General features: G+C 33.4%; 1 protein-coding gene across 1 annotated transcript; it reads left to right on the top strand.

Moving 5' to 3' along the window:
- The first annotated feature begins 7705 nt into the window (after nucleotides 1-7705).
- On the top strand, nucleotides 7706-18203 carry LOC145601954 (protein NRT1/ PTR FAMILY 4.3-like). The gene is made up of 5 exons (XM_081658044.1): nucleotides 7706-7989; nucleotides 11616-11833; nucleotides 13281-13721; nucleotides 15713-15855; nucleotides 17073-18203. The coding sequence occupies exons 1-5, from the start codon at nucleotides 7833-7835 to the stop codon at nucleotides 17977-17979; spliced, it is 1866 nt and encodes a 621-aa protein (XP_081514170.1). The 5' UTR covers nucleotides 7706-7832; the 3' UTR covers nucleotides 17980-18203.
- The last annotated feature ends 7753 nt before the right edge of the window (nucleotides 18204-25956 follow it).

The following is a 25956-nucleotide window of genomic DNA, read 5'->3' as shown; positions in this document are numbered from 1 at the left end:
GAATATTGAAGACGACGACATATGGTTATTTTCAATGATGGCGTTCACGAGGCACTGTGGAAGTTGTCACAAACAACAAGCAACAGCAAAATGATTACGTTCAGAGACGTGTGCTCGACGGTGCAAGATACGCGTTTCTTAACTCTTTTATCTGTTTAACTAATGATTAGTTTGCAGGTATCGGCATTATAAGAATGATTTGGAATCGCATAACGTTCTAAATTGTTCTCCGTCCCTATCGATACTTTGACTTTTGTTTTCGAAACATAAGTTTCTCCAAACTCAGTCAAAGTGGGGGCTTCTGTAGACACCCATTTGTGTCTCCCCAAAACCAAACCCAGTGATGAATACCTGTCACGTCGAACCATAATCAAATAAGGTGAAAGTGTGAAAAGTCAAGTGTTGCGGTTAGTTTTTGTTAAAGTTCTTTCTTTCTATTTTCGAAAACCCACTCTATTTTACGAAAACGCCCAATCCAGTTTAGTTTGGTCCATGATAAGAGTCCAATAATAGTGTAGTTGGATGGGGCTTGAAAAGACCTTTCCAACGATATATTATAAGCCTAATTCCGATAAATAATGAGGAAGTTATGGCCAAAATACTAAACTGGGCCCAAACCGGATTTTACCTACGACCCAATGATCATGAGGAGGGTCCAAAGGCTTAATCCTATTCCTAAGCTAATTAGGATTGATTAGAATCTTCTATAAGTTTCTAAAATATCTTAATTATCCTTTTTTGAAAAGATAAGATCATAGAGTTTGATTTGAATATAAACTTTCCTTTTTTAAAACATTCCTAATATTATTCGAATTTAAAGATGTTCAAAGATAGTCATATATTATTTTCGTACCTCATAATTATTTATCCAAATTTTATATGGTTGGATAGATCTTGAAATTATCTTTCCAGTGATATATTATAATATTAAATCCGAGCTATAACGAAAAAGATATGAAAAGAATACGAAACTCTATCCAAAACTGACACCGTCCTACTATTTCGTCCATATCTTTTTATCTACAAAAGATTTTAATCTGATTCTAGTTTCATTAGAAAGTAGACTTCAAGATCTTTCCAACGACATATTATATGACTTATTTGGACTTTAAGATCAAAAGATATGATAAAAACAAAATCCGTAAAAACTGTATGTGTCACCAAACGACAGGTTTGTCGCCTCGCGACAGACTCTGTCGCCTCGCGACAAGATAAATTCCTGGAGACAAGGTCTAGTTTTCTGGCGACAGAGTGGAGTTTTATTCCTTATCAAATTCTATGATTTTCCTTACTGTTTTCTTATAAATAGGGTCCCGAACCTCTGTTTTTAATCATCAACAATCAATTCTCACTATCAATTCTCTCTATTCTCTCTCTAAGCAATATAGCTTATTCTTTCTCTCTCTCTTTCTAAACTAGCTTTTTACATACAATATTCCGCATTCACAAGATCTTGAAACACTTAGCCAAGTTCGAAGTTTCCTTCGCCCTAGACGTGCAAGGTTTGATAATTTCTGAGGGTTTGGTCCAAAACTAGTCAAAACTTTATTTCATTTGATTTCAATTTAATTATTTAATTATTCTTTATTATTTTCATTGAAGTTTACTAACTTGTGTATTTTGTTATTAGAAAGAGGTACGAGGCTTCAAAGTAAGTAGATTAGCTTACTCCCTATTTTATTTACAATGTAGAAAGCATGCTTATTATTGTTTTATGATTTCTAGTATCATGTTAGGATGTTATTTTATGCTTTCTAGTATCATGTTTAGGGTGCCTTTAATCTTTTCTAATATCATGTTATCATGTTAGTACCATGTTAGGTTTAAAGCTTTGATCTTTATTGTTTAGTGACATGCTAGGATTTGTTATTAATCTTGTTAGTGTCATGCCTAGGATCTTGCTATTATTATCAAGCTTTATCATGCCCTATCATGCTATTATCATCATTATAATTATATTATTGCTTATTATCCTTATGTTGCTTGATATATTATTTCATATTGTTATTGCTTGATCACACCTTTTATGATTGTTAAAGGGAATTTGTACTTGAAATCACGCTTAATAAGATAATTAATAATTTGGTTTAGGCTAATGTGATTTTAACTCAAGTGATCGCCAATAATAGTCTTATTTGTGCATTAATATTCAACCAACATAAATAAACAGGGTAGGTTTAATATAATGTTTGTATGTTATTCGAAAAGCGCACATGAATACGAGTAGAACAAAGTAGAGGCCTATTTTATAGGGCGGGTCCTTTCTTTTGTAGATTGGATTCGTACTCTCATCCCCGGACCCTGTTTGGTTCAAGACCTTATAGAGTTGATGGTCCTTTTGGGTTGTCTTTTGGGTTTACAAGTTCCTAAAACTTGTTGGCGACTCTTTTGCTCTCTTTTCCTTCCCTTTGGAACGCCACCGTACTTTAGTGTATGATCACAGTGGGGTTCAAGTTTGGGATCATGATGCTTGAAATATTCCCTACAGGCTTCCTTTAAGCTGCCCTCAATTCTTTCGGGGTAGCCAGCGTCTGAAACGTAGATCATTATCCAATGGTACGTGGAGACTACCCCTTGAATTTTTTGAATCATAGGTCTCCCCATGATCACGTTGTACACTAATGGAGCGTCGATGACCAAAAATTCGGCCATGACGTTCCTGGCTGCTTTGTCGCGGACGATGGTGATAGGAAGAGTGATCTTCCCATTGGGATAAGTTAAAGAACCATTGAATCTGGATATCGGGTAGGGTACCGGCGTGAAGTTCTTGGTCTTCAGCTTGATTTGGTTGTAGGCCTTTCGCAATAAAATTTCTGCTCCGCTACCATTGTCGACGAGGGTTCGCCAGACATTGTGGTTGGCCATCATGGTGACGATCACCAGGGGGTCCTCATGAGGGTACATCACCTCCCGGCAGTCGGCGGCTGTGAATGTCATGTTCGGCACCAGCGACTCAGGAGGCCAGATGTCAGCGTTGTTGACATGTCTATTTTATATAATATTTTACCCCCGTCCCTTGGTCATAATTGGTAGGTTTTTGGCTCTTTAGGGCCACTTTTATTACTAGTTAGTGTTTTCTAGTGTTTTCGTAGTTTTGGTTGAGTTTTGTAGGGAATTTCACTTTTGGAGCATTTTCCCAGGATTTTATGGAGCGACTACGAGCATTGGAGGAGGACGACCATCTTTCAAAGCCAAAGGCCAGTTAGAGTCATCGGATCGGTGATTAACGGCTCGATACATGTGATACCGGGGCATTTGGACTGAGTATTCATGACCCAAAGAGGAAATCCGGATTGGCCTGAAGAATCAGAGCCCAATCGAGAAGTCCAAGACAGCCCAAGGTCATCGCCCGGTGCAAGGGAGCTCCGCACGAAGGCGCGTCCGGCCGAGCGGGGCGGAACTAAGTTGCAGCATTCCCTCGCCCGAGCTCGTGCCCGACGGGGCGCGAGAAAAGCTCCTATGTGCAAAAAGGCAGGTCGTATGTTCGTGAGCTGGTTATCGGCGCTTTTTACTTAGTTTCTTATTAAGATTTTAGGAGCTTAGTATAAATACGTTTTAAATCGTTTTGATACGATTATTCTTGCTCTTAGACTCTCTCTCTCTCTCTACTTAGTTTTTAGATTGTTTTCTCTCTTTACAACTTTATTCTTAGCTTTGTTCTTAATTTAACTCTTTATTTCTGATTGATTTGGTAACAATTTCTTCTCCTTTAATTTCAATATTATATTCTTTTTCTTTCATCATGACTTGTTTAATTGTTTTGATTAGTTTAGATTTAATTATGCATAAGTAGTTTCCTTTCTAAGGTTTCTGGGGATCCATAAATAATATGAAAGGGTAATTTATTGTTGTTAATTGTCAATGCTAGATTAATTTCCTATTGATTGACTTAATGCTATGCAACTAGATTAGCGCTGATCTTTTATGTATGAGTTTAGCAATATTAATTCGAGATTCAAGATATGAGAATTGATATTTAGGCTTAGTTCAATAGGCAGGTTAATTTATAAATGGTTAAGTCGAGATTCAAAAGATGAGATTTAATACCAGTAGATTAATTATGTGATTGTAATACGTAGCGAAAGCCCTTTATGATCTGGTTAGTTGATGCATTAATGATTGATTATCATGTTTTACTGTGAAGTGTTATTTATTGGTGAACCTATGCCCTAGGTCTTTTATTCATTGATTTTTCTATTCTTACTCTTCCCTACTTTTACCCTTCATAGTTTAGTTTCCCTTCGATTATAATAATTTGGTTACTTAATAATTTATATTATAATAATTAATTAGGAGTGGAAAGACTTGTTTCCCTGTGGATTCGACCCTTCTTCCCTATCTGGATTAGTTAGAGAATTTAAGATTCACCTTTGATTGGGTAATATAACTTTAGCCTGTCAGTTGTTCACCTAGTGGGTTAAAGCCCTAAGGTGACATTTCTGCTCCCTCTGAGAACACATTCCTCCGGAAATGACGAGGATTGGAGGATACATCTCCTTCTCCGGTGCCTTGTTGTTTTTCCGCGGAAAGTCGATTTCTTGCTGAGAATCTTTCTCGGACTTTTCAGCTTTCTTCTCCTCGCGATGATCCGCGAGTTATTTTTTCAAGTATCCCCTTTGTACCATATCCCCAATCTGGTCCTTCAGCTGAATGCATTCTTCGGATTAATGTCCCGCTGACTCATAGAACTCACACCATTGGTTTTTATTTTTCTGTTGATACCACTGAGGAAGTGTTCTCGGCTTCCTGTACCTCTGCTCCTTCGTCGTGCTATAGATTTTAGTGCACGGAAGGGCAAAAGGAGTGTAGGACTTGTATCTGCCCAAGTGAGGTGCAGATTTGTCCTTTTTCGGCTCGTTAGTCAAAGATTGTTCTGAGGATTTCGCCTTTCCCTTCTCCTTCTAACCTAGGCCTTCACACGAAGATTGTTTTTGTTTCCCAGCCCCGGTTTGAGGATGGGCTTTTGTTTTGTTCCACTCTTTGGCACGGATGAATTTATCCGAAGCGTTTAGAGCTTCCTCCTAGGTTTGCAGGGTATGCATGACCATGAAGTCAAGGAACGGTTCAGTCCGTAGGTCCTGTTGTGAAGCGAAAATGGCCAACCCTTGGTCCAGGCTTGTGACGTCGGACGACTTGTTGCTGAAGCGAGTCAGGTTGTCTCGGAGACTCTCGGCCTCAACTTCATGTAGGCCCATGAGCTCTGTAGTTGTCTTCTCTCGGCGGTTTTTCGTAGAAAACTTGCTTTTAAACTTGATGGACAGATCGCCCTACCTAGTTATTGAACCCTCCTTTACTCCTTTAGAGATCCACGCTTGCGCGACCCCCTTGAAAGTGGTGGGAAAGTACTTGCACCAGGTTGCTTCGGACCTGGGGTTCAGCTGCATATGCCCCTCGTGGGAAGCAATGTGGTCCTTCAGATCCGATGTACCATCATAAGTAACGTGCGACGGGATTTTAACCTTCGGCACATGCTCCTCCAGAATCCATCGCTTGAATGGAGAACTGGTAGGAAGCATCACGACCTTTCCTTTGTTCCTAGCTGTAGGGCCCGCGCTCCACCCTCTCAGAGAGGTAGAAGTGGTTTTTGTCCCTGGCCAGGAAGACTCGGGATGGGCCTTAGCTCGGCATTATCGGGAAAAGAGATGTGGTTGTGCTCACTCGGTTCCTTTACGCTGACACGGTCATAGACGTTTCGGCGGGCAGTCTCTAGCCGAGAGCCAGAGTTGCTACTTTTGTTGCTATGGTAGATTGGGTGTGGGATTCCATGAAGAAATGCGAGTTCTCTTTTCTTTCTCGCTCGGTTCTCCAAGTATCCTCTTCCCATTCACCCCCTAACTCCTTGAAGGATGGAGGTTTCCCCACCCACCTCCCCTTACTCGATTCTCCTCCACTGATGTCTCGTCTGCAAAACAGGTCAGTCACACGGAGGTGGAGGTGGCATGGGTTAGGCCTTCATGGCATCCATGAGGACCGTAAGTGCTCTCGCTACTTCCTCAGAATTGGGCCCTGTCAACGGGGTCCTCGGCTGAGAATGAGAGTGAATGCTCAAAAGCTAGCTTCGAACAATGGACTGAGTCCTAGCATTAAGTTTTGATGAGGAGGGCTCGTCCTGTGCTGATAGTGAATAGAAGGAGATTGAGATTTCTCCCGAGATGCCCCATTCGAACTGGCTTCCTCGGAGGAGTGACTGCTCGTCGAAGGCGGTGGCGACGGGGAAGGCGAGTGTAACGGCCCTTTCCCCGGCGTCATGTGACTCTTCTTGGCTGAAGAAGGGCCACTTCTGTTCGATTTTTTGTTCTTATGGTTCTAAGCCATTGATACTAGGATTAGAGTAGAACGATTGAGATTGGGTAAAACAATGGGACCTTCGACAAGGTCATAAATAGTGGGCTGAAGACTGAACTCGGTCTGGTGACGCTGGGCCGAGGATTTCCTGCACAGCAAAACACACGTTAACTAGTCTCGGGGGTTGTGCCGAGAAAGGCCCCTCCGATGCCGTAGTCTGTATAGTGCGTAAGGAAGAGAGAGCTATGCAAGAGAATTAATTGCTTGAGGCTATATGTGAATGAATGTAAAAGGGGACAATTGATGGCTTTTATACCTTTGTACATGAGGAGAAATGGGCCTAAAGCCAAGTGGACTTGCCACGTTGACTGGACCATGACTTGACTTGGCATTGATTGGAGAGTTGAACCTTTGACCTTGGGCTTTAAATTGAATCATTTATGGACTGACCCAATTAGGCTAAATTGGTCCGAAACAGATACTAATGAAGAAAGAATAGAAGAAAGGAGGAGAGAGAAAGATAGACAAATAACAAGAGTTTTATTTGGCCATGGTGTTCCTAATTTTTTTTAGAGATTCCCCCAACTTCAATTTCACCCTTTTAAGACCAAAATAAATAAATAAAATGTTTTTGCAAAATAAATACAAATATCAGCCAATTAAAGAAACATATCAGCCAATTGATATCTGATATCAATTAGCATTAGGAACATATCATCCAACAAATGAAACATATCAACCAACAAGATATACATATCAGTTAACAAATGAAGCATATCAGCCAACAAAAGGATGAAATCAGCAAACAAATGCAACAAGTAAGCCAACAAAATAAAGAAATCAGCCACCAAAATAAAATATATAAGCAACCAAATAAAGATATCAACCAACCCAAAGAAACATATTAGTTAATTGATGTGTGATAACAATCAACAAAAAGAACATACAGTATTAAAACACTAACACAAAAACATATTAACCAACAGCTAAAACATATCAGTCAACAAATGAAACATATCAATAATTATACTACCACAAGCCTCACACAAAATCTTCTCTAGCAAAATTGACTAATTACCCCGGTTAATGGTTTTACTATTTCCATTGACTCATAAATCCGGAAACAACTAGCATTTGTACCATACTTGTTTCTGTGACGAGTTACAGTAAAAATTGTGACATCATTTTTCAACCAACAGTCCTTTTCTTTTCCATTATTTAATATTATTTTATTTTGGGAGTATTCATTCCCCTCTTTATGAAAACTCTATCTATAAATAATGGACCAACCCACAAGCTCTGTCCTTCACCCCAAAACTCTCCCTTTTTACTTTTCAACGATTCTCAATTAAAACATCAAAACAAAACAATACACTGAAAAGTGAAACCCACACCCCCCCCCCCCCCCCCCCCCCCCTCCTAACTGGTTGTTTTATTCCGCAACATTTTATAAAATTGCTTCAATTCATAAATAATATTACTACCTTAGTTTATTTTTTTAACTTAATTAATTGGCTAGAGAAATTTATATAAACGAAAGACAAAAAATGGATTTAGAGATGGGAAAATCAGTGCAGAGTAACAAGAATCATGGAGAATCAGGGATGATTATTGATGAAAATCTAAGTGCTACTGTTGATTGGAGAGGCAGACCTTCTAATCCCAATAAACATGGTGGGATGCGAGCAGCTGTCTTTGTCCTTGGTATTTTTCCTATCTTCCTCAAATATAATATTACACTCTTAATCATTTTTCAGATTTTTACGATATTTCCTCATCTCTTCATTTTACAGTATTGATCTAAAATTATAGTGATATACTTTTTTTATTATTTTTTTAATATTTAAATGTTTAACTACAGCTCATGACGAGTAGTAAACTAATGTTTCTAGAGAATTGAATGACGGTAAGAAACATGTATAAACTGCAATATATACTCCCCGCTGTTTCACAAATATTGCAATAATTACTATTTAAAGAAATTTCACAAATATTACAACATTTTCTTATTTACAACTGTTTTTACTATTTTCATCCCTCATCAGTGTCATCACAATATCACATGGGTAGGGGTGTTTATGATGCAAGACAACTCGCAAGCTACTCGGGCCCGACTCGGTCAAAACTCGGTCAAACCTCGACTCGAGTGAGGTCAACTCGAGCTCGGGCTCGACTCGAAATGTTAACGAGACGAGTTGAGCAACTCCTTACTCGACTCGAAAAGCTCGTGAGATACTCGATTTTTATAATACACTATGTGAGTATTATATTTGATAAAAAAAAAATTATTTATATATATAAAAAATTTCACTTATTTCTTATTCAATTATTCCAATAATTAATGATATTGGGCCAAACTCATATAAAACATATTCATATTTACAATTAGGAATAATGGGCCAAACTTACTCTTATGCTTCTCCTGTGAAACATATATTTTGGATTAAAGGATTAAATTATTTGTTGGAAAAAAAAATAGCTTTAAATTAATAAGATAATAACTTCACTTTGCGAAAAAAATAAAATTCGAGTTCGAGCTCGAGTCGAGTTTAAGTAATAGGTTTTCGAGTTTGATTCGAGCTCCATTATTTTGAGCTCGCGAGTTTCGAGTTTGAGTCGAGTTGTAGTTTTGTGTTTTCGAGTTCGAGTCGAGCTTAGCTGAACTCGAGCTCGACTCGCATCATAAGCACCCCTACACATGGGTCCATGGAAATGGAAGAAGTATCAATCAATCAATAACCTATACTAAAAGCGAACCTAAAATGACACTTGTCACGATGTCATTAAAAATTTTTCCGCTATTTTTATTCTTTTTTTTTTTTTTTTTTTTTTTGCCAAGTTTGAATGACTTCCATTTTATAATCTACTCATAATACTATTTTGACAACACATTTAATTCAATCATATTCAATTAATTTTTATTATTATTTTTTTAACATATATTTATATACAAGGAATCTTTTAGTTACAAATATAGTAACATAGATTAAAATTAAGTATGGACATCAATAACCTATACTAAAAGCGAACCTAAAATGACACTTGTCACGATGTCATTAAAAATTTTCCCGCTATTTTTATTCTTTTTATTCTTTTTTTTTTCACCAAATTTGAATGACTTCCATTTTATAATCTACTCATAATACTTATTTCCATTTTGACAACACATTTAATTCAATCATACTCAATTAATTTTTATTATTATTTTTTTTTAATCATATGTTTATATACTAAGAATCTTTTAGTTACAAATATAGTAACATAGATTAAAATTAAGTATGGACATATATCAATATCCAAGATTATTATAATACTATCAATTTTCTTTCCTCCAACTTAAAATTTATTTTTAATTTAAAATCGAAAAAATTATTTTGGTAGCCTACTTTAAAAATTATACATAACGTTTATAAGAACAACTGAACAAAATCATTTTATTATATTATACCCCTTCTTTTTTATAAGTTTTAGTAGGATTTGCACATTTGTCGAGATTACTATTACTGACTACTGTGCATGACACGGGATTTAACCTAGTAAAATACTAAAATAGAGGCATGTGAGTGTGACAATAATAGATAAGGCAAAGTGAAAGATAAGGTGTAGATATATGCCAATAAAGAAAAAGAGAACGCGCTAATGTAATACGAGTACAATTATGCTAAACACATCAAAATGAAAATAGATACGGAGTATATATTAATAGAAGAAATTCAATTGAAGTAATTTTTTTATTTCATCTTTCCATGTTACATAGAAACTAATGTGTCACTTCGAATAGAGGCTACTCATAACTATATGTCGCTAATAGCTATCGTGAAAAAAAAAAAAAAACCTTATAATCAAGATCGGAGATGATTATGATAATAGCTGTATACTCCCTCCTTTTTTTTTTTGTTTTATATGTATCACTTTATATTTAGGGGTGTTTTTTTTTATATATGCATCACTACTATATTTAGTAACTTTATACAATATTTTATTATCTATCTCTTTTCTCAAATACCCCAATCAAAATATTTTATCATTTCACTCTCTTTTATGGTCTCTATTTATACAATTAAATAAATCATTCTCTATCACATACTATCTATTTCATGACCCACATTGTACTTTTATTTTAATAAATTAATTATCCACTTGCCCCACTTGCACAATATAATATTGAAGCAAATAACTTTCCTAAAACTCCGTGTAAATGCAAGTGATGCATATAAAAGAAACAGAGGGAGTATACAATTATTATACCAAAGAAATTACTACTCCCTCCATCCCAAAATGATAGTCTCTTAAGAACAAAAAACACGGAAATTAAGAAATTTAAATAAAAGTAGTGAAATTACATTGAATAGTTAAATTTACATTGGTTTGTAAAATAGTAGAGAGAAAAAGCAATAAAAGTACATTGAAAAACAAAATTCACAAGGAAAAGTTAAATTTGCACAAATATTGTTGCAATTGAGGAAATTTTGATAAAAAAATTGATATTATTGATACTTGAAAAAAGTAAATGAGACTATTAATTTGAGAATAAAAATAGGCTATAAAGGACTATTATCTGGGACGGAGGGAGTATTAGCTATATGTCCTTATTTAATTTAATGGAGTATATTGGATTATACCATAAGAATTTAACATGGTTTGACCAGCTAACTTTCACAAATTTGTTACTTTATAATAAGTGAGGTCTATAAGATCGTGTCGGACCAAACATATAATTCAAATAAATCCACCCCCACCAATATTTTGTTATTTTGTATGGCTTCCTATAACCCAAATAATTAAAAAGGGAAATGCCCTTTGTCTTTTAAAGTTGTTTTATGTTAAGGACTGATCCATATACCCCTTGGAAGAATTAAATAAGGAGCGTTTTTTGTTTTAGCATGACATAAAGTTAAACAACCTCAAGCGTTTCTTGTCTAATAAGTCGATAAGTATAAAAATTAAGGTACTAATTTTATTTTATTTTTTAATTACGAAGTATTACCAAAATTTGTTGCTTAGGTAGCATGGATGCATGATTATTGATGATTATAAAAAAACTATAATGAGCCAAGTAATTTTCCCATTAAAAGACAGAATAGCCTAGAGTAGTAGAGTAGGCATACATAAAATAAGTTACAATTACTTTAGAAATTTATAAGCAAAAGCAAATGTAATTTAATTAGCTAGCTTGGTAAAATTTTTTGATGGGATATCTAAGATATGAGATCGGATCCTGTTTATGTCATAGTTACAAATTACTTGGTGATATTATTATTCTTATAACAGAAGATTGAACAAAAAAAAACAGAACTAAAACGTTGTTTGTATTTCTAAAAAAATTGCAGGATTACAAGCCTTTGAAATAATGGCAATAGCGGCAGTGGGAAACAATTTAATAACATATGTGATAAATGAGATGCATTTCCCGCTGTCAAAGGCAGCCAACATAGTTACAAATTTTATTGGCACCATTTTCCTTCTCGCTCTCTTTGGTGGCTACCTCTCCGACTCTTATCTCGGCAGCTTTTGGACCATGCTCATCTTCGGCTTTGTTGAACTTTCTGTATGTCTACTCTTACCTTCTTAAATTACTCGATTTTGATACTATGTGAATAATATTCGCTACGTATATACACTATTTTATTAGGCACCGTAAATAGACAGTCATTGATTATATCGTTTTATGGATGGGAAGTATCCAATAAGTGTAAAGGGTTTTAAAATAAAACAATTGTGATAAACTTAAATTTGACCATTGTCATAAGTGACTATATCAAATGGTTCAAAAAAAAGTGACTATTATTTTCAACGAAAGGAATGATATAGTAAGATTTTACCTAGCTTTGAGTATATCAGTCTATACACCATTATAATACTAAGGTAATTTGGGGGGATTTACAAGTGTTATGAGATTGATATTCATATTGCATTTTTAATATAAATATCTAGGATTTGGATCAACTAGTTATCATTGCATTAAACTTTCACTAATTGCTTGTACGAATATATAATGTAAGTGGTTCTAACAATAGATGCCGAAATTTTGGCACTTTGCGAAATGCGCCCTTAACTACCTTCTCTCGTTCTCATAGGCGTGGACCCGTTTCTCTCATTTCTTTCACTAAGCTGGAGTATCATTACAATTCTACCTTTTTAAGTCCGTCACGTCACCTAAGTTGAAGATTTAAAAAAACAATTTTATCTTCATTTATTTTTACTACCTCTGTGTTTTTTTAAGTGTTATACTTTTCATTTCCATCAATGTTTTTGTAAGTGCTACATTTTCTTTTTTGACAAAAAGCTACATTAAAATATTATATCTCTCTCCTCTCATGGTCCTCAGTTCCCACCCAAACCCACTACTAATGGTTACATGCATGCACCATTGACTAATGGTGTATGACCACATACAAGTATTTGTGTTAATCAATTTCTTACACTAAAAAAAAGGTTTTAGACAAAGTTGCCCCCACTTTCGGTTTTGCTCCTTGACACAAAAAATTAGTATAGATTATGTACCTAAAAAGTGATACAACTGTACTCAGCATATATATATCCTACATAGGCTTTTTCAAGACATTCCAAGACAACCACAAAACTAACTTGTTAAATTTTTTTGTGATTTGATATAAAGTGCAATACTATAATTAAGATTTAAGACTTTTTTTAGGGTCTTTTAATATCAAATTGAATTTATTTGGGTACTAATTTTTTTGTCTCCATAATCATTGCACATATCTACAAGTAAAATGAATTAGTGAAACTCCATTATCATTTTGATGCAATGTTTAATTTGAAAATTTGCACGTATTCACATAATTCATTTGACTATATATATATATATATATATATATATATATATATATATATATATATATATATATATATATATATATATATATATATATTTATATATATATAAACAGACGTATAATAACATGATTTTCTCATCTAGTATTCAAAATAATAATTTGCAACCTCATTAATTGGATATATTGGCTAAAAAACAGGGGTTCATCTTGCTATCAGTACAAGCACACCTACCACAACTAAAGCCAGCAATGTGCAACATGCTAACACAAGACAGCACTGGACAAATTTGCGAAGAAGCAAAGGGAATACAGGCTATAATATTTTTTGTAGCACTTTACTTAGTAGCATTAGGAAGTGGATGTGTGAAGCCTAATATGATAGCTCATGGGGGTGATCAGTTCAGCTCCAAGCAGTCTACCCAGCTTTCGACGTATTTCAATGCAGCCTACTTCGCGTTCTCCGTTGGTGAGCTTATTGCCCTTACCGTCCTCGTTTGGGTCCAGACACATTCCGGTATGGATATTGGGTTTGGTATCTCAGCCATTGTCATGGCTATGGGGTTAATTTGCTTGGTTTCTGGCACTCTTGTTTACAAGAACAAGAGACCTCGTGGAAGCATTTTTACTCCTATTGCTCAGGTATTAATATAATAATAATTTGTACATGTTCATCCTTTGTGTTTTGCACTTTTGCATGCATGTTAATTAGTCATAGATTTAATTGTGGTAAGGATTGTTCCTTCCAACCTTCTTTGAGGGGTGGAGATCCCTTGTTCTTTCCCCCTTACTTGCAAAGTGCTTGACTTGCAAATATCGGATCAAAAAAACCGTGAATGTTGAGGTTCGATCAAAGTCCTTCTCCTTACCGTTCAAATAAAAAAAAAAAAAAAATAGTCGTGGATATATAGGGGGTACATAACATGGTAACACATAATACATACCTATCACTTTATTCAGTAGAATTGTTAATCATAAAAGTCATATATAATAATTTGACTTCTGACATATTTCGTTTCCAAATTTTCTAGTGCATATTATTATTATTATTATTATTATTATTATTATTATTATTATTATAGTTCAATAAACTCAACCTTATATATGAACATTTAGTGCATGTTTTTTATTGTATAATATTAGGAAATGTATAATGCTAATTAAGAGGCTAGCAATTTCCTAATCAAACAATGACCTCTACATTTTCTATTTTTCATCTTAAATGTAATAATAGTTCAAATCTGTCGTTTTAGTTGACGAGGCTGCACACAATTTGTGGCGAAAATAGTAATAGGAATATTGGTAAAGATATAAAGTTGTGGACACAAAACTTCTTTTGTCACCTTTATATCACTTCGATCATTAGAACATTGACGTAAAACAATTTGACCTTTGCCATATTTCGTTTCCAAATTTTCTAGTGCATATTATCGACAAATAAAATAGAAATTATTTAGTACGTATTACATAGTAGTATGTCTCTAATATTTGACTTTGCATGAATATGGATAAGCTAATACTACCTCCAATCTACTCACAAAAGGTTTTTTTTATTTTATTTTTTTTAAAAATCTGTTTATTACTTTATCACTTTGTTCTCTTTTATTTAATCTATTAGATGAACAATGAAAAATATCATTGGTAGTTGGTCGAAAAGGTTAAATGACGACGTGGTTGCTTAATAATTGTGGTTTATTCCCAAAACCATGAGTATTACATGTAGAGAACTGTTTATGCGTAGGCTATAATTAAGAATTAAAAGCTACAACAGGTATATTCCATCACAATTGTAACATACTAATTTTATAATACAATAAACTAAAACAATAAGAAGTTAGTATAATGTATGGGAAAATTTGATAATTACCACCAACTGTATTATATTTGCTTATATAAGTATTAAACAATAAGAAGGCTTTATTCTTGTCAAAAAAGAAGGCTTTATTAAATGTATAGTTGTCAATGATCTTGGTATCTAGAATAGAGCTCGTTGCTAAAAGTTTTTTGCTTATAAAAATATCAAATTAAATCAGCATAATATTACATGAGTGTAGTCTACTTACATAGAATAAAGAGATTTTCTACGTCTATTATTTACATTCCACTTGAATTTATTTTGTTTACATTATTGTCGGCAACATTAGGACAACGATATAAGAGATGGCTTAGTTGTAAATTACGGAGTAATATATTATTTTCTACGTATGAACTAACCAAGGTTCGTTTATTAATTTCTTAATCGACCTTTTAATACTCTTGACGGTTCAAAGGTACAAGCCACAAGGGTAGTCGATTATATTAATTTGTATAAATAGTTGGCGAATGATCTAATTGTTTGGTATAGTTGCACACTTGCACTAAAATGAGATAGGAACATGCATGACATGAAGACATGGTATGTAATACTAATGGTACATTTTCTCTTCTTTAATTGACAGGTTTTTATAATTGACACGATTCAAAAATAAACTTAATTTTGACTGGGTTTGTTACTTATAGTTATTATATATCATAACAATACCAAATCTTATCTGAATCGTCTCAAATACACTTCTACTGATATTTTAATATCAAACACCTTACATTTTCTTTTTATTTTATGTGATATGGTAACTCCACCTTGATATACACAGGTATTTGTGGCCGCATTCTTAAAGAGAAAGAAAGTTTGTCCATCAGATGTAAAGGTGCTTCATGGGAATACTAATTCCAACAACCTTCAACACTATACAAGTTACATTGCATCTGACAATCTCATTCATACACAAAGATTCAGGTAATCCAATCCAACCAAATGTTCATTCTTATCTTTTCTTCTTAAGTCAAAACTTGCTTTATTTCTTTCTTTTTTTTTTTTTTTATTTACTTATGCACCCACTATAATAATAATGATTACTATGTTACAAAGTCGTAAGAGATGAGTCTAAGGAAGTGCATGCTACAGTTGATAGGAGTGATGTTTAAACTATGAGACCATAAAATAATAATTCCACTTGCTTTGAGGTTCTGTTTACACTGTAATGTCTTGCCTCTGAAATCATCACCACTATCTCATAATGTATGCATTATATTCATATACCCGACCTTGTTGAAAAAGCGCATATTGGTTGTTCTCTCTAAACTCTTTTCGTTTTAAAACTTCGTATGTACTTTTCATTGTTTGTACCGCTTCTATCTCTACTGTTTGCACCAATTGACTCAAAAAGGTCTCACATAAAGTGGGTTTATGAAAATGCAAATAAAAGGGGACTGAAGGAGTATGTACTTTTACGTTTTCTACTATTACTATTACTGTTGTTGTTGGCTTTCTTTTCGGATAAAACTTGTTAAAAACATGTGTCATGATTATGGTTTAATTTGATTACTATCCATTGATAAAGTTAGTGAAGACTACCTATATTTTAGTATCACTAATTTGGGCTTGAAAGTCAAAGACCTTTATCACTATTGCCACCCCAAATAATAACAAAAATTTAATTAATCAAATATTCTTGTGGGATGTATCTTTTGTGTCAAGGCAACTAACTTTTTGGAACATTCTATAACACCTTGGCTTATAATAGAAATTAAAAGCCACCTTTACTTGTCTCCTTTTACTCTCTGATGACGTTATAAGTTCAAACAATAATTATGACTTAAAAAATATAAAACTAGTATATATAACTCCATACTACAACTTGTTAATCCTACATTTTATCATTATAAACACACTAGTTCCGTTAAGTATATTACGTAGGTTTAATGCTAAAATTAGTTAAATAATACGAAACATTGAAGGGAAAAACATTTTAAATTTAATTTTCTATTAAATACTCCGTATTAGTTTTTCATTGACTTTATATTTAGGTTTTAAAAAGAGTACGTACTCAAATAACTTTTATTTAATCTTTTTTGTATCATAAATCTATCATAACCAATATGTTTAAATACCTAAATTTGTGGTATTACAAAAAAAAAGTAACTTTATTTGTGAAAATTTGTACATTTCATCAGTTTCTTGGACAAAGCATGCATCAAAGTAGAAGATGGATCATCAAACTACAAATCAGAAGGAGCATGGAGATTATGCACAGTTACTCAAGTAGAACAAGTGAAAATTTTAATCTCAGTACTTCCAATCTTTGCTTGCACAATAGTTTTCAATACTATATTAGCTCAACTACAAACATTTTCAGTCCAACAAGGAAGCCAAATGAACAATAAACTCACCAAATCTTTCAGCATTCCACCCGCTTCTCTCCAAGCCATCCCTTACATTCTCCTCCTCTTCCTCGTCCCTCTCTACGACAAATTCTTCGTCCCTTTTGCTCGTAAATTCACTGGCCACGACTCCGGTCTCTCCCCTCTCCAACGCATAGGGGCCGGCCTCTTCATCGCCACCTTTTCAATGGTCTCGGCTGCCCTCATGGAGAAACAAAGAAGGGACACCATGGTTCACCACCTAAAACAACTCTCCATCTTCTACATCACACCACAATTCCTCATTTTCGGGTTGTCCGAGATGTTAACAGCCGTAGGGCTTATCGAGTTCTTCTACAAGCAGTCCTTAAAAGGGATGCAATCTTTTCTCACAGCAATGACTTATTGTTCTTACTCTTTTGGATTTTACTTTAGCTCTGTCTTGGTTACCCTTATAAATAAGGTTACTTCCTCTTTATCCCCTTCTAATAAGGGATGGTTGAGTGAGAATGACCTTAACAAAGATAGGTTGGATTTATTCTATTGGTTGTTGGCTGGTCTTAGCTTCCTCAACTTCCTCAATTACCTCTTTTGGGCACATTGGTACTCCTATAATCCTTCTGTTATGGCTACCTCTCAGCAACATGTTTCGCCCGAGGACTTGAACTCTTCCAAGGTTAATGAGGATAATAGTGTTGCTCCTATTAGAAATAATTCTTAACTTAATCAACTAGATTATTATGTACATTTCATAATGTTCATGATATATTATATTTCTTGCTAATTATTAGCTTATATATATGTATGTAGTTCAATAACTAGTGTACTAAGTTTGAAGTGTATTAGGAATGAGATATACCGCATGTGTACCCCTTCATTTCAAATATCAGGCTAATTTAAACTTCTGATGTAGTTACAATATAATGCTTAGTGTTTTATCTTTAACTTTTTTTTTTCTTTTGTAATTTTCGTACATAATTTTTTCAATTTAAACCATTTGCAATTTTTTTGAAATCTATATTTTCCAATGCACCAAAATTTACCACTAAACATTTTAATCAACGATTATTGAAAATTTAAAATGTCAATTTCAAAATTGTACGTAATTCTTATTAATACATATACTTTTGTTAACATACATATATATATATAGCGTAAAAGTCAAAAGTGTTACAATCAATAACATAAAACTAAAACAGACACTAAGAATGACACGTGTCACTTCTTGGTTTTTGGTGCTGTTTTTTCCCTCCAAACTTTGTTTCTTTATATTTTTTTAATTCACTTCCTTAAAAAAAATTTAGCTTTAAATAATTGTGATTCACTTTCTTACAAATATATTCACTAGATCATATAATTGTAGTATTCAATTCCTAAAAAAATATTCACATAATTTCCATATAATTACTTTTTGATTCAGAATTCAATTCTGGATAAATTAAGATTCAAATGTTTTCAATTTCATTTAAAAATTTAGGATTATTTTTGGTAGATTTTGAATTAATATTACAATTCGTTATAAAATTTTGTAAAAACCATACGTGGCATGGGACTTAATTTTTTTTTTTTTGTTTTTTTTGTTTTTTTTTTTTTTTGGAATAGATACGGACTTAATCTAGTGAAATATATATATACTAGTATAGTACCCGTGCGTTGCACGATGGTGATAAGTAATTTTTCCATATTTCTTTTATATATTTAATGTTGCAGCATAATAATTACTATGATGCTATGTAAAATTTACTAAAATGATGGTTAGACAAATTTTATTTAATGTTTCATGTCTATTGAACTTATATGTATAGAGTGGAAGCTAAAAAAAATGCATATAATTGGCTATCAAAATTTAATATTGTTGTATATTAAAAAGATTCAAAAGTAGTAAGGAGTATATAATAATATTGATGTCAAAGTCAAGTTTCGTATTTTTAGTTTTAAACCTACTTAATCCTAAATTTTAGCAAGTATAAGGAAAATGGCTAAAAAAATTTTTAAAAAAATAAATAAATTGATGACATCATAATAAAATTTGGAGGGAAATTTTTTAATGAAAGCTTGACACGTAAGACACTTTAAGAAATTGATGACATCAGCATGTTTTGTTTTACTAATAGTTAATAGATTACTATGTTATATTTTAAATGAATAAGTTCATGCTCTATGAACCTAATATTGAATTAAATCATTTATTTATAATTTACATGAATTCTTTTTGCCAAAGCAAAAATATAACTTTTGATTAAAAAACATAGCTTTACTGATTTGCTATTAAAGTTGTTCCTAAAAGTTACTAATTGTTATGTTAAAAAAAAAAAAAAAAAAAGGTTACCGATTGTTATTTATATTAATTAGTATAATTTAATTAAGTATATTCCTTCAAAAAAAATAACAGAAATATACAAGTAAGAATATTTATATTAAATCTTAATTTAAATGTCGAAAAGTGTGTGTCTATAATATTAAACTCAATAATAAATAAGTACATTAATAATAACCATCGCTTTATTTTATTAATTTTTATTTGTTTATTTATTTTATTTAATAATTTTTTTATAGAATAATCAGCATCATATTGATTGGAAAGACTAGTATTTTACAAAACTTATAGCAAAAAAAATATGGAGAGAGTACAGGTTTCAACAATATATGAGAAAATACAATCTGATATCATAATTTGCTATCTAACTTTGTATTTTCTGTTCACAACTTGACACACATTACATTATTGACATTGCTCAATCTCCCTTTATATATCATTCTCATTAAAGTTAGTTGACACTCATTGAAGTTGACATTCAATGAAGTGAACCTTCACACATACCCTCTATATATCATTCTCTTTAAAGTTACGACCTATGTATCAAAGTCAACTTACACATTGTCCCCTATCATATTCATTATTATTTCTTCAAATAAAAAATATTCATTATGATAGTTCAAGTCAAACATCAATTATTGTGGAAAACCTTGTTGAAAAAATAAACAATACTCTATTTAATATGCTAAGCGGGAAATACTCGAATATATTAAGGGGCCGTTTGGTTTGCACAAAGGAATTGGAATGGAATGAACAAAGGAAATTAAGGAGAATGGAATGGATTGACCCTGATTTAGCTTGATTGTTTGGTTGTGTGTAGCAAACGGAATAAACTACTCATCGATTCCCTTTGTGGCTGTTTGGTTCAACAAGAAATCAAATTTTGAGTTTTTAACATCATTTATTATTTTTTCCAACATAAATAATGAAAAAAAAATATATAGTATCTAACAGAAATCAAATCTCCCAAAAAAATTGATCATTGGTATATACTGTATAAAATTGGAAAAAATTGAACATTGGTAATTTTTTGGTGATTGATAGTCTGCCAAGGTGCCAACATAAAAAAAAATAATAATAAAAAAAGGTAAAAATCATGAACTATTCGTCCTTCCTCCGAAAAAAAAATTAAAAAAATAAAAAAATTAATACAAACCCTTGAACAAACGCAGGGCCGGCTATTGTGCTGTGCAACTAGCCCAACAACACGGAGCCTCATGTTACTCGGGGCCCCAAAATAAATAAAATTAGTTTAAAATAAATAAAATTAGTTTAAGTATAAAAACAATATACAATGAATAAATGCAAATTATAACAAAGGGGCTTAGTTTTTTGTAGCGATTCATTGATTCAGAGCCTTGCTCGGTGGATCCGCGTTCGACTCTCCCCACACGCACCTAAACTCTTTTTTTCCTTTTGGTTTCATTTTCTATATTTTTTTTTTTCTTGAAAAAAAGATATATTTATATGTCTTTAAATTTAACTGTATAAACCTTCTACGTAACAAAAATCTATTTTTATTTATGACTAAAGAAATGCGAGGATATAATACTCTCCTTCGGTTTCTTGATAAGTGATGTACTTTGTTTATTCAAATACTAACTTTAACTATAGATTTCAAGTAGTGTATGAAATGCAATAGTATTATTTACAGTTTTTGTATATAGCTTTTAATATGAAGTTTAATTACTTATATTAATTTCTAAATAGTTTTATTTTTAAGCTAACAAATTTCAATCTGAAAAATTTAAGTTAATGTTTAATAACAGGTCAAACTCACATATTGTCATGTTTGTTAAATTTAAACGTGTCAATTATTATGGAATGGAGATAATAAAAAAATTTAGGACTTCATTATTTATAAATTAAAATGATAAACATAGCCCAAAGGGCTATGTATAAGGACTAAAAAAGAAAAAAAATATTAAGAATAAATTAACATTAATCACACCGATTACGCGTGATTTTATCATGAATTTCCAACCATTTCCATTTTACAAAGTATATGTAATGCTTATACATAGCTCTAAGGGCTATATATATCATTACCTATTTTTAAATAGCACAGGACCCCCAAAAAGTTCACGACGGCCCTGAACAAACGTACAACAGTGAGGCCAATAACTATCAATTACACACAATAATTCAACAAAAATAATGAATAAAGTGTGGTTTCCTTAACAATTCATGAAAAAGAAAAAAAAGGGGTTGATTAAGGTATAGAACATGAATTTTAAAGAACAAGAACATGAAGAACGATGGTCGAATATTGTCGCTGGTGGTAGTACCTCGTCAGAGTCGGAGATTGTCGCCATTGCACGTAGTCTGGTGGCTGCTGTGGTGGCTGGAGCTTCAGTGACGGTTACAGCTATTGGGTTTTTTAGAGTTTGAGAGGAGAGAGAGAGTGATGGGTAATGAAGTGGGGAATGGGAATGTGAAAGTTTGGGGGGGGGGGGGAATGGGTGTAGAACATATTTGGGTAAACTCAAAAATAAAAGTGGGTAAAGGGAATGATAGAGAGTGACAAACAAACAACAACAAAGGAAATGAGCCTTGTTCATTCCCTTTCCCTTTGATTATTTCCCCAACCAAACACCCCCTGATAGTCCTAAATGATATTAAGTTTTGACTACAAAATTTTCAAAATGTACAATTGACCATTAATATTTTAATCACGCATCAAAATAATAAAAAAAAAACACACACACACACAAAATTACTGCGCACAGAATATTTATATTATAAGTCTGCTCATTTAGATGAATCTTACAATAATTCCAATTAGCATATTGCTTATAAATTAATGAGATTTATTGGTCAAAAATTTTAAAATTTGGTTATGAAAAATCAAAACAAAAACAACATTTTTGTATGAGGAAGTATTTAAGTTTCTTGTTATTTTTATAGAGCCCTTTTCCTAAATAATGCTAGTAAAACCCCCAATTCCCAAGTTATGGTCAATCTTTAATAATTCCCATTATACCGTCCTCATCACCGGTACTTGAAGTAGCAATGTACGTTGGAAAACCGCTACTTGAAGTAGTGGTTTATACTTACTCAAAACCGCTACCTCAAGTAGTGGTTTCTTGTTTGATAAACATCCCCAGGATTTTTGCCTCAGCTACGAAGAACACCTCCACCGTTTCTGTGCTCCTCCCCTACAGCCCTACTACCGCTGGCTTCTTGCCACCCTACTGCCGTCGTTTTCGCCCCTAACCTCGTCTTGGTACTGCTGTAAATTAGGGGTCAGATGAAGGGTTATTTTATATTATACCCTAATTTTGTTTTTACCTAATTAACTTGTTAATTTTGTAATTATTTTAAATTTACATAATAAATTTGACAAATAATAAGCATTGGTTTTGGATATTTTATATAAATATACAGTGGTTAGTTTATAGGAACAACAAGAATTAAAGCTTGCAGCTGGTGTTCATGTTAAAAACCAATGCTTTGTTTTGATATAAACCGCTGCTTGAAGTAGCGGTTTTCAGTTTTGAAAACCGCTACTTTAAGTGGCGGTTTTTTGAGTATAAACCGCTACTTGAAGTAGTGGTTTTTAGCTGGACCGACAAAAAAATTCGGTTTATTTCTTTTAGCTTACGTGGACGGTATAATAGGAATTAATAAAAGATTGACCGTAATTTGGAAATTGGGTATTTTGCTAGCATTATTTAGGGAAAGGGCTCATTTTTACAGCTCGTTGTCATTAATAATATAATCCCACACAGTTAAAATTATACTTTATAACAATTGATATATATGTACACATTTGTATTATAATTCCGCTTTTGGTCGGTTCACTATAATAATCTCACTTTTATAGGGGATCTTCATCCATTAATCCCTTATAACCGGTAACCTGTACATTAGGTAAATTCTTTTTTTTTTTTTTTTTAATTTGAGTACTTGACACATGTCACTAAAAAATTGGTCGGAAAAGACTTAAAAACAAAAATTCTGATAAAAAATTTTAAACAAAAATTTTGTTTTAAAAAAAAACTTAGCAAACCCCCAACGACCAACCTTGCCAACCTCCGCTAGCCCCTCCTCCTCCACCCCCACAGCCGAAACCCCTTTTTCCTACCCCCACGCAACAAAAACCGGCCCTTGATCAATTTCAATGAATTAAGAAAACAAAAAGTCAAAAAAGAGAAAAACCTTCAAGAGATAAAGAGATGGCTTGAGCTTGAATTTGGGAAGGGGTTTCAGGGATTTTTGCGATTAGAGGGACTTTTCGACACTGAGAGGGGGTTTTCGGCGGTTTTCAAGGTGGTGAATATGGTGATTTCAGGGTTGGGACATAGATTAGGGGTGATTTCAGGGATGGCTTTTGATCGGCGAGGTAGTTTTTGGTAATTGGGTGTTCCGGCCCGCCGTTTGCGGGGGTTTAGGATGGCGGCTGATCGATTTTCGGTGGGGCTAGGTGAGACTTAGGGTTTCACACGGTGGGTGGGGGTGGCTGGTGGGTTTTTTTTTCAATGTTTAATTATTTTTTGTTTTTTTTCCTTTTTCAACCAATTATAAAATGACACGTGGCATCTTAACTTATCAAAACCTGTTACCATCAGGTTAGGGACCAATAAAAGAAATCCCCTAAAAAGTACATATCTTCTTGCAAAATGATAAGAAAATCTCAAGCACTTCTTATATGCATTTTTTCTTTTTTTTTTTTTAAATTTTTTTTCTTTAAAGGTTGCCTGAGGGATGAGGGGGTGATGAGGGAAATTAAATCCATAGACCTTAAAGATACGAGATAGCAAAAGATGTTATTACTCCACAATCTTAACCTCAAACTTATTACAAGAATGGATATGACAACATTAAACAATTACGAAGTACTTCATACAATGAATAATGGCCTTTCATTGGCTCGTGTAACCAAAGAATACATGTAATGCTTATCCACAAGTTTATTCGTTCATGTGAATATGCAAATTCCATTAAAGTTTTGTTGGAAACTATTCAAATTAGAGCAAGCACTTTCTGTGGATTGTATAGTTTGGAAACCGGAAATTATACAACTCATCTTAAAAGGCAACTTTCTTTTCTCAACATTCGTCTCACTATTCTTACATGTGAGTGTGTGTTTGGAGGGGACCCCTTAGTTTTCCTTCATTTCACTTGTGGCCTTGTGTGGGTAAGGTTAAGGTGGAATCATTTTTATAGTCGCTCTATTTTTATCAGTCCTTTTGTTGGCCAAGATTTTTTTGGAGGTTATAATTTTGGAGGTTATTATGAAGTTATATACTTCCTCTGTTCTTTTTTATTTAACTTATTTCTTTTATTACGCTTGCCAATGCTAAATTTTAGCTATCAATAATTTTATTTCTCTATAAGTAAAAATTATAAAAGTTGTATATTATGATAGTACTTATTGAGACGAATTCAAAAAGATCTCACATGAATATATTTTTCCTTACATATCATTTACAAAAGACGGTCAAAGGAAGAGTGATGAATAGTGTAAAATTCAAAGCGGGTCAAGTAAAAAATAACGGAGGAAGTATTAATTAAGGTAAAATATTATGTGGTACAAGTATATTTTACAAGGGAATTGAAATTTATGTTTAGGCCATAAAGTGACAGTGTGTGATTAAGTTATTGAAAAAATTATCTTCAACAATTCAACCTTTTTCATTCGTCCAAATTAATCCCATCTTTTGATTATTCTATCATAATATTCCTACCTTTAGAGGGTATTATCACATAACAAACCTAAATGACCGACCACCGTCATTGATGAATGTCATTTATAGCACTCAAAGAGTAATAATTTAGGTTGGTTTTTGTAGAAACCTGATTGTATCTCCCCAAAAAGCAAACCTACGTCGTCGATTATTGAGCAAGGTGAAATGTGGAAGAATCTTGTGGATTCCCTTTTTCTAAAATGATTTAAGGAAAAATTGCTCCGATTAATCTGAACTTTGCCTCATCCGCCGAAAATAATCCCAACTTTTGTTTATTATCTATTGCACCCAACTTTAGGGGGTATTAATTTATATTGCACCCAACAGGTCATCCAACCTGATGTAGCAAGTTACCTAGACACGTGTCAACACGTGATAGGTCAAAAAAAAATTTTAAAAAAAAGAAAAAAAATAAAAACAAATTTTTTTTTTTTTAAAAAAAAAACCTGCCAAACCCAACCCCCACCCCTATCCCGGAAAACACAACATCACCACCCCCAACCCCGCCGGAAAGTCGTGCCCATCCCCGAAAACCCCTCCCCTGCTACCGGAAACCGTCGCCCAGCCACCCCGTCCCTTTCCCCACCCCCGAAAACCCCTCCCCAGCAGCCCAACCACCCTCGAAAACCCCTCCCCAGCAGCTTCCATTTCCGGCAGGAGGGTGGTCGTTTCCGCCCCCTCCGATTCGTCC

Source organism: Chenopodium album, chromosome 21, assembly GCF_948465745.1.
Source record: "Chenopodium album chromosome 21, dcCheAlbu1.1, whole genome shotgun sequence".
Classification (NCBI taxonomy): Eukaryota; Viridiplantae; Streptophyta; class Magnoliopsida; order Caryophyllales; family Amaranthaceae; genus Chenopodium; species Chenopodium album.
This window is presented reverse-complemented; position numbering and strand designations above follow the sequence as displayed.